The sequence below is a fragment of the Heloderma suspectum genome, chromosome 17 (assembly GCF_057233095.1).
Source record: "Heloderma suspectum isolate Gila_16-S chromosome 17, 16-S_ref, whole genome shotgun sequence".
NCBI lineage: Eukaryota > Metazoa > Chordata > Lepidosauria > Squamata > Helodermatidae > Heloderma > Heloderma suspectum.
The window spans coordinates 6914779-6923723 of record NC_139474.1 but is presented as its reverse complement, the minus strand read 5'-3'; the positions used below and the strand labels follow the sequence as shown (position 1 = coordinate 6923723).

The following is an 8945-nucleotide window of genomic DNA, read 5'->3' as shown; positions in this document are numbered from 1 at the left end:
TTCTGGGACCTGCGTTGGCCGGCTACAATGTAAGCAACCATTCAGCTATCACGGAACTCTTTGCCTGAGAGAAGAACAGAAAAGATAATTCAACGCAGTTGGGAAGAAAGCTGCCCTACAGGATCAGGGTGGTATGGCTGTAGGTATCCTCAGCATGCTTACCAGAAAGGGAAGTCCTGTTGGGGCTTACTCCTGAGTAAGCATGTTGGGAAGAAAGCTGCAGAATTGTTATCATCGCTGTTGTTGTCGCGGGGCATCAGGAGAAGTAGCAAGGCACAGGGCCGGCTCCAGGTTTTGGAGGGCCTTTTGGCAAGGCATGCTCTGTGGGCCCCCTCTCTCAGTGAGCTTCCCTTCTCAACAGCTGCTCTTGCTCATCTCTCTCTTCCTCATTACTGCTACCATTTGCTTGCTTGATAGGCAGAGAACTAGTCAGCTGTGGCATCCCCTGCTTTTCCTCCTCACCTCCTCCTCCTCGTCTGTACCAGAGCGAGAGGCGGGTGAGCAAGCTGGTTGCAGCAGTGAAGTGGAACAGCGAGTCCAGGGGGCTCTTGCCAGTGGACCCCTGCTGGGGCGTAGGCCCTTGGCAGATGCCCCACTGTGCTTACTCTTGACACCAATTCATCCACCTAGCCCAGTAGTGTTTCCTCTTGAGTGGCAGGACCTATCTCTCCAGGGTCTCCAGCAACCTGCTCTCCCACCACCCGCTACCTGATTATTTTAACTGGAGATGCCAAGGACTGAACCTGGGATGTCTGCATGCAAAGTGTATATTCTACCATGAATCTGTGATTAAGTCAGCTCTAGTCCATGAAAACCTATGCCACAGTGAGGCTGCAATCCTAAACACACCAGAGAGCAAGTCCTCCTGAACTCAATGGCACGTACTTCTGAGTAGACATAGGCTTGTGCTGTTAAGCTCTTAGGGTGCAATCCTATGCACATTTAGACAGAAAAAGGTCCTACAACTCCCAGCATTCCCCAGCCAGCATAGTTGGCTGGGGAATGCTGGGTTTTGTAGGACTTTTTTTTCTGGCTAAACATGCATAGGATTGTGCCCTTAGTGTGTATTTAGATCTTTGCACTGCTGCAGGCTTTTATCTTGGTTACTACTTTGGTTTGATTCTGTTTTAAACTTAAGGTTTTTATATTGGGTCGTATCCAATGTTAGTCCAATGTCGTTCATTATCCTACATAGGACTAACATCGGATACTAGCCATTATGTTTTATTATGTTATTGTATGTTATGGTTTTAAGCTTTTCCTGTAATCTGCCCAGAGAGATTCAGCTAATGAGTGGTATAGAAAAGGAATAAAAGTTAGAAAACTGCAGAACTTCATTGAAGATCTGGTATATAGACTTGTGGCAAATAGCCACGGCAGAAAAATTGACATATCAACTGAAACTAACCAAAGTCAAAACATCTTGACTTTTATAAAATATGGCAGGATTTTATTTTATATACTAACTGGGGCATACACAGTAGTATTTGCCAAAGCCTTTCCTCAGACTATGGAAAAGAGACTAAATTTAATCTGTTACGGTGAAGAAATATAAAGAAAAACAGCAGCATATGGATTCCATCTATATCTTGGTTTTTAAGAGAAAGGGAAAAAATATACATGTATGTTAAATGTACATATAAGTGCAAGTCTATTTAAATCTAATGTGTTTCTTTTTTTTATTACAGTGCTATACCTCCCCATAGCCGAAGCTATCTGGGCAGTTCACAACAATTACAAAAACAAAATGCAACATAAGATACAATATAAAGTCTAAAAGTGTAAAACTACCATATAAAGGTACTGTATTTTCTTTCGGTTTGTTTAATCTTGTTTTGGAAAATTAATACAATCTTTTAAAAAAGAAATGGAATAAATAAAATAATAACAAATGTGTGTGTGTATGTGTATAGATAGATAGATAGATAGATAGATGTTGTTTATTCGGTCAGTCGCTTCCGACTCTTCGTGAATTCATGGACCAGCCCATGCCAGAGCTTCCTGTCGGCTGTCGCCACCCCTAGCTCCCCCAAGGTCGAGTCCGTCACCTCCAGAATATCATCCATCCATCTTGCCCTTGGTCGGCCCCTCTTCCTTTTGCCTTCCACTTTCTAGCATCAGCATCTTCTCCAGGGTGTCCTTTCTTCTCATGATGTGGCCAAAGTACTTCAGTTTTGCCTTTAATATCATTCCCTCAAGTGAGCAGTCTTGCTTTATTTCCTGGAGGATGGACTGGTTTGATCTTCTTGCAGTCCAAGGCACTCTCAGAATTTTCCTCCAGCACCACAGTTCAAAAGCATCTATCTTCCTTCACTCAGCCTTCCTCATGGTCCAGCTCTCGCAGCCATAGGTTACTACAGGGAATACCATTGCTTGAACTATGCAGACCTTTGTTGTCAGTGTGATGTCTCTGCTCTTAACTATTTTATCCAGATTTGTCATTGCTCTCCTCCCAAGAAGTAAACGTCTTCTGATTTCCTGGCTGCAGTCAGCGTCTGCAGTAATCTTTGCGCCTAGAAAGACAAAGTCTGTCACTGCCTCCACGTTTTCTCCCTCTATTTGCGTTATCAATCAAGCTGGTTGCCATAATCTTGGCTTTTTTGAGGTTTAACTGCAACCCAGCTTTTGCACTTTCTTCTTTCACCTTCGCCATGAGGTTCCTCAGCTCCTCCTCGCTTTCAGCCATCAAAGTGGTATCATCTGCATATCTGTGATTGTTAATGTTTCTTCCAGCGATTTTAACTCCAACCTTGGCTTCATCAAGCCCAGCACGTCGCATGATGTGTTCTGCGTACAGGTTGAATAGGTAGGGTGAGAGTAAACAACTGCCGTACTCCTTTCCCAATCTTAAACCAGTCGGTTGTTCCATGGTCTGTTCGTACCGTTGCTACTTGGTCGTTATACGGATTCCTCAGGAGGCAGACAAGATGACTTGGTATCCCCATACCACCAAGAACTTGCCACAATTTGTGATGATCCACACAGTCAAAGGCTTCAGAATAGTCAATAAAACAGAAATAGAAGTTTTTCTGAAACTCTCTGGCTTTCTCCATTATCCAGCGGATACTGGCAATTTGGTCTCTAGTTCCTCTGCCTTTTCTAAACCCAGCTTGTACATCTGGCAGTTCTCGTTCCATGAATTGCTGGAGTCTACCTTGCAAGATCTTGAGCATTACCTTACTGGCATGTGAAATAAGTGCCACCGTTCGATAGTTTGAACATTCTTTGGTGCTTCCCTTTTTTGGTATGGGGATATAAGTTGATTTTTTCCAATCTGGTGGCCATTCTTGTGTGTTCCAAATTTGCTAGCATATGGCATGCATCACCTTGACAGCATCATCTTGCAAGATTTTAAACAGTTCAGCTGGGATACCGTCATCTCCTGTTGCCTTGTTATTAGCAATGCTTCTTAATGCCCATTCCACCTCACTCTTCAGGATGTCTGGCTCTAGCTCACTGACCACACCGTCAAATCTATCCCCAATATTATTATCCTTCCTATACAGATCTTCCGTATATTCTTGCCACCTTTTCTTGACCTCTTCTGCTTCTGTTAGGTCCTTGCCATCTTTGTTTTTGATCATACCCATTTTTGCCCGGAATTTACCTCCGATGTTTCTAATTTTCTGGAAGAGGTCTCTTGTCCTTCCTATTCTATTATCTTCTTCCACTTCCGCACATTGCTTGTTTAAAAATAATTCCTTATCTCTTCTGGCTAACCTCTGGAATTTTGCATTTAATTGGGCATATCTCCCCCTATCACTGTTGCCTTTTGCTTTCCTTCTTTCTTGGGCTGCTTCCAGTGTCTCAGCAGACAGCCATCTTGCCTTCTTGGTTTTCTTCTTTGGGACGTTTTTTGTTGCCGCCTCCTGAACAATGTTGCAAACTTCTGTCCACAGTTCTTCCGGGACCCTATCTACTAAATCTAGTCCCTTAAATCTATTCTTCACCTCCACTGCATATTCATGAGGAATATTAGTGAGCCCATATCTAACTGCTCTGTGGGTCTCCCCTATTCTCTTTAGTCTGATTCTAAATTGTGCAATAAGAAGTTCATGATCTGAACTACAATCAGCTCCAGGTCTTGTTTTTACCGACTGCATAGTAGTCTGCCACCTTTGGCTACAAAGGATGTAGTCAATCTGATTTCGGTGTCGACCGTCTGGTGAAGTCCATGTATAAAGTCGTCTCTTAGGTTGTTGGAGTGTTTGTTATGCACAGTGAGTTGTCTTGGCAAAATTCTATCAGCCTATGTCCTGCTTCATTTTGTTCTCCCAGACCATGGTTGCCTGTAATTCCAGGTGTCGTTTGACTACCCACCTTAGCATTCCAGTCTCCTGTAATGAAAATAACATCTTTTTCTGGCGTACTATCCAGTAGGTGCTGCAGATCCTCATAGAACTGATCTACTTCTGCTTCTTCAGCATCTGTGGTTGGGGCATATATTTGGATCACTGTGATGTTAAATGGCTTACCCTGAATTCGAATTGAGATCATTCTATCATTTTTTGGATTGTATCCAAGCACTGCTTTAGCCACTTTATTATGAATTATGAAGGCTACTCCATTTCTTCTGTGGTCCTCTTGTCCACAGTAGTAGATCTGGTGGTCATTTGATGTGAAGTGGCCCATTCCAGTCCATTTCAGTTCACTGACACCCAAAATGTCTATATTTAATCTTGACATCTCCCCAGTAACCACATCCAATTTGCCCTGGCTCATAGATCTTACATTCCAGGTTCCTGTGGTGTGCTGATCTTTAGAACATCGGATTCGTCGTTCACCACCAACACCATCGGCTGCTAGCCGTCCTTTTGGCTTTGAGCTAGCTGCGTCATCACATCTGGGGCTAGTTCAACTTATCCTCTGTTCCTCCCCAGTAGCATTTTGACCATCTTCCGACCTGGGAGTCCCATCTTCCGATGGTATACCGACATATCTCTGGTTGTATTGATCCATTTAGTTTTCATGGCAAGAATACTGGGGTGGGTTGCCGTTTCCTTCCCCAGGGATCATATTTAGTCTGACCTCTCTGCCATGACCTTCCCGTCTTGGGTGTCCCTTCACGGTTTAACTCATGATGTCACTAAGGTGCTCAAGCTCCAGCACCACGACAAGGTAATGATCTCCTTTGCTGGAGAGAGAGAGAGAGAGAGAGAGAGAGAGAAATTTACTATATTATACCATATTAAATAGTATAAGGGAAACGTTTATAAACATTAATTTTAAGCCGAAATGTTTGGGTTGAAATATATTTTTTAATACTCCATTGTTAGACTTTCCATCTTTCTTAAGGGAGCAATCCCATGTGGATAGGTGGCCGCTTCCGAACTTGGAGGTGGCCAATGCAGGGCAGGAGAAGTGCGGAGGGGATCATCTCCTCCATGCTTCTCCTGCCCGGCATTCGTGGCTAGACAGCTGATTTCGGCTGTGTAGTCGTGGGAAGTCGGCGGGGGGCGGATGACACATGGGATGCGTCATACCGCCATTTCCGCCCTCCCTGCCCCACCCCGGGAACCCCCCTTTTATGCTGCTCCGCGCTGCTGTTAATCGGCTGTCTAGCTGCAAATGCAGGACAGGAGAATCGCGGAGGGAATGATCACCTCTGTGCTTCTCCTGCCCTGCATTGGATAGGTGGTCGCCTCTGAGTTCAGAGGCAGCCGCCTATCCACATAGGATTGCACCCTTAATATAGTATATATTAAATAGTATAACCGAAACATGTATAAACGTTTCTTTTAAGCTGAAACGTTTAGCTTAAAAAATATTTTTAATACTCTGTTAGCCTTTCTACGTTTCTTATACTATTTTAAATATATTATGTTAGTGCTGGAGAAGACTCTTACGAGTCCCCTGGACTGCAAGGAGGTCCAATCAGTCCATCCTAAAGGAAATCAACCCTGAGTGCTCATTGGAAGGACAGACACTGAAGCTGAAGCTGAAATATTTTGGCCACCTAATGCGAAGAGAAAACTCCCTGGAAAAGACCCTGATGCTGGGAAAGACTGAAGGCACAAGGAGAGGGGGACGGCAGAGGATGAGATGGCTGGATAGCATCACCGATGCAATGAATATGGACTTGAGCACGCTCGGGGAGAGAGCGGAGGACAGGAAGGCCTGGCATGCTATGGTCCGTGGGGTCACGAAGAGTCGGGCACGACTGAACAACAATTATATTAGTAGAGGTTGGTGCAAAGCTGCAAAGCAACACGAGGGCCCCGGATCCACTGTGGCTGCAGTTAGTCTTAAGGTAAAAGGTATAAGATAGAAAGACTAATAGCAGAGTATTAAAATATATTAATATTAATATATTAATTATTATATATAATTTAATATATTATGGTATATGAGTTATGTTTTAATTATTGCATTTCTACATTAGTACATCAATATAGGAATTATTCTATATAATTTAATATATATATTTAATATAATATTGTACAATATATTAGCTATTGTTTTATGCATTACATTTCTACGTTATTAAATTAATATATCAATCGTTATATATAATTTAATATATATTTAAGATAATATGGTATAAGATAATATGTTAGTTATTATTTCATGCATTACATTTCTACGTTAGTACATTAATTTTTTATATATATATATATATATGTAATTTAATATAATGTGGTATATTATTTCATGCATTACATTTCTACATTAGTACATTAATATTTTATATATATATATATATGTGTAATTTAATATAATGTGGTATATTATTTCATGCATTACATTTCTACATTAGTACATTAATATTTTATATATATATATATATGTGTAATTTAATATAATGAGGTATATTATTTCATGCATTACATTTCTACGTTAGTACATAATTTAATATAATGTGTTATATTATTTTATGCATTACATTTCTACGTTAGTACATTTATATATACACACACACACACACACACACAACACACACAACACAAAGCGGCACAGCATGACGCATCCGCTCCCGGGCTGCCCTCCCCGCGGAGGCCGGCAGCAGGGGCACCGGCCCCTCCCAGCGCGCCGCGCCGCGCCGCTACCAGCCGCTGCCCGGGGCTCTTCCGCCGCGGCCGGGCGCCCCTCCGGGATTTGCATAAGGGGCGGGGCGCGGCGCGGCGCGGGCGGCGCTTTCCCAGCAGCCGGGTGCGTCACGCGGGGCGGGGCGCGGCGCTTCCTTCGGCCTGGGACCGCGCAGCCGACGTTCCATCGCGGCGGGCTGGGCGCGCCGCCCCCGCCGCCCCAGGTCGCCTCTTCCTGCTCCCTGCGCCAGGCCGGGACGGGGCGGGGAGAGAAAGGCAGAGCCGAGCGCAGCCTGGGCTCGCCGCCCGGGAGGCCCCGCGGGCTCCGTTGCCGGCCGGATCCGACGCTCGCAGGCCCCCTTCCTCGCCTCGCCTCGCCCCCCGGCCCGCGCGCCCCCTTCCTCGCCCTTGGCATGGGGGACCCCCAGATGCAGGGTGCCTTCTCTGGGGCAACCATGGACGGTGAGTGCCCGGGCCCTTTTAAGCTCCCCCGCCCGCGCCCTTTCTCTCCTTTGCCCCCCCCCTCCTTGACAGCTCCCCCGTCCCCTCCCCTCCCCTCCCCTTCCCTCCCCTCCCCTCCCCTTCCCTTCCCTTCCCTTTAGAACAGGAGTAGATGTTTTGGTCTGCAATTCCCATCATCCTTCACCATTGGCTATGCTGGCTAGGGCCGATGGGAGCTGTAGGCCAAAACAGCTGGAGAGCCGCAAGTGGCCCATCCCTGCTTTAAAAGGAGGGCGCTTTGTCTCATCCCCCCCCCCCTCATTATGTAGGGGGAGAAGATTGCCCGGGCCTCTGTTACTGGGAGAGGAGGGGCTATTTGTGTGTATTTCTGATGGGGGGGCCCGTTAGCTGTTGCTGGGGTGGGAGATATTCCTGACTTGGAGTAATGAGCAGGGGTGGGGGGGCAGAAATAGCAACAGCGTGTGGTGGCCCCCCAGGGCGTTGCCAGTGTTTCCAACAGCATCGGAGACTGATTAGAGGGGTGTCTGAGCTGGGATGTGGGTATCGGGGAGGGGGGTTATGGGACTGATTCTACCCCCCCCCAACCCCTTGGTGTTAACCCAATTTGAAGATCTTCGCAAGAGCCTCATTTGGTCAGTAGCTTCTCTCATGGAGAAACACTCCTTATATTTTCAGATGTTCTGGTGCTTAACTGAGGTCTACTTCCCATTTGTTTCACACCACTCACTGGTCCTTTTCCTCCATCTTTGGTGGATAGGGCCCACAATACCATTTTCTGGTGTGTCCTAACTTGCACTTGAGGTCTGGCCCATTCCCGGCACTTGGCGTCAATCTCTAACGCTCCAGCATGGGAAACGATAGTCATAAACCCCCCCAGACCATGTGCTGAATATTTTCCCTCGCCACTTTTGCCAGGCTATTTGGGTAAGAGTTTGACTCCCAGCTAGACTTCTAGGTTCTGTCTTCAGAAATTAAGTACAGTGAGTGGCTGATGTTTTAGTGAAGGTGTCTGGCCAAAACATGCCTGCTCTAGAAGGCGTTTTAGTTGATTGATCTCTTGGCTTTATTATTTAGTGCAGTTCCTTTCTGACGAATGTGCTGTGATGTTTGATTTACTGTTCTTTTATAGTGGATATGTTTTATGTATTGTCATAATGGGTTTTTTTAAAAAAAATTGGTAAGCTGGCATAAGTTCACTTGTGGAAAAAGGATGAGGAATCCCAAAAGGTTGATAAGGTCCAGCACAGTTGCAAACGGTGGTCAGCTACATGAGCATCAGGCATAATCACATAAGGCCATGCTGGCAAGGGCTGCCCCCATGGTTTGCCTCCATAATCTGGTAGAGGTAGATAGTTTCTGAACATGGAGGTTCCATTCCTAGCAGTTGTGTGTAGTAGCCCCTGATAGGCTATCCTTTGAGAGCTAATGACATAGTCCGTTATAGGCTATCCTTTGGGA

At 45.3% G+C, this 8945-nt stretch overlaps 2 protein-coding genes across 7 annotated transcripts in view; one reads left to right on the top strand and one right to left on the bottom strand.

Annotated features, from left to right (window-relative positions):
- Window positions 1-304: 304 nt before the first annotated feature.
- LOC146334328 (uncharacterized) lies at window positions 305-7551 on the bottom strand. Its single transcript, XM_084824595.1, has 2 exons — window positions 6941-7551; window positions 305-5134 (listed from the first exon to the last, which is right to left on the bottom strand). Exons 1-2 carry the CDS (start codon window positions 7480-7482, stop codon window positions 5071-5073), a joined length of 606 nt encoding a protein of 201 aa, XP_084680721.1. The 5' UTR covers window positions 7483-7551; the 3' UTR covers window positions 305-5070.
- Window positions 1694-8945, top strand: part of RELA (RELA proto-oncogene, NF-kB subunit) — a 47094-nt gene continuing 39842 nt past the window's right edge. For 3 of the 6 annotated variants that reach the window (XM_084824586.1, XM_084824585.1, XM_084824588.1), the window contains exon 1: window positions 7185-7487. In XM_084824586.1, coding sequence (XP_084680712.1) covers window positions 7439-7487 — 49 coding nt within the window. In that variant the 5' untranslated portion in view covers window positions 7185-7438. Of the gene's footprint in view, window positions 1801-5827; window positions 6251-7184; window positions 7488-8945 lie in introns of those variants that run through there. The other 3 variants (XM_084824591.1, XM_084824589.1, XM_084824590.1) reach the window with 3 other exon arrangements.

Coding starts and splice junctions, on each gene's coding strand:
- LOC146334328 (XM_084824595.1), bottom strand. CDS start 7,482: ATGGTTGCCCCAGAGAAGGCACCCTGCATCTGGGGGTCCCCCATGCCA. Junction 5,135..6,940: donor ATGCTGTGCCGCTTTGTGTT/GTGTGTGTTGTG, acceptor CTCTCTCTCCAG/CAAAGGAGATCATTACCTTG.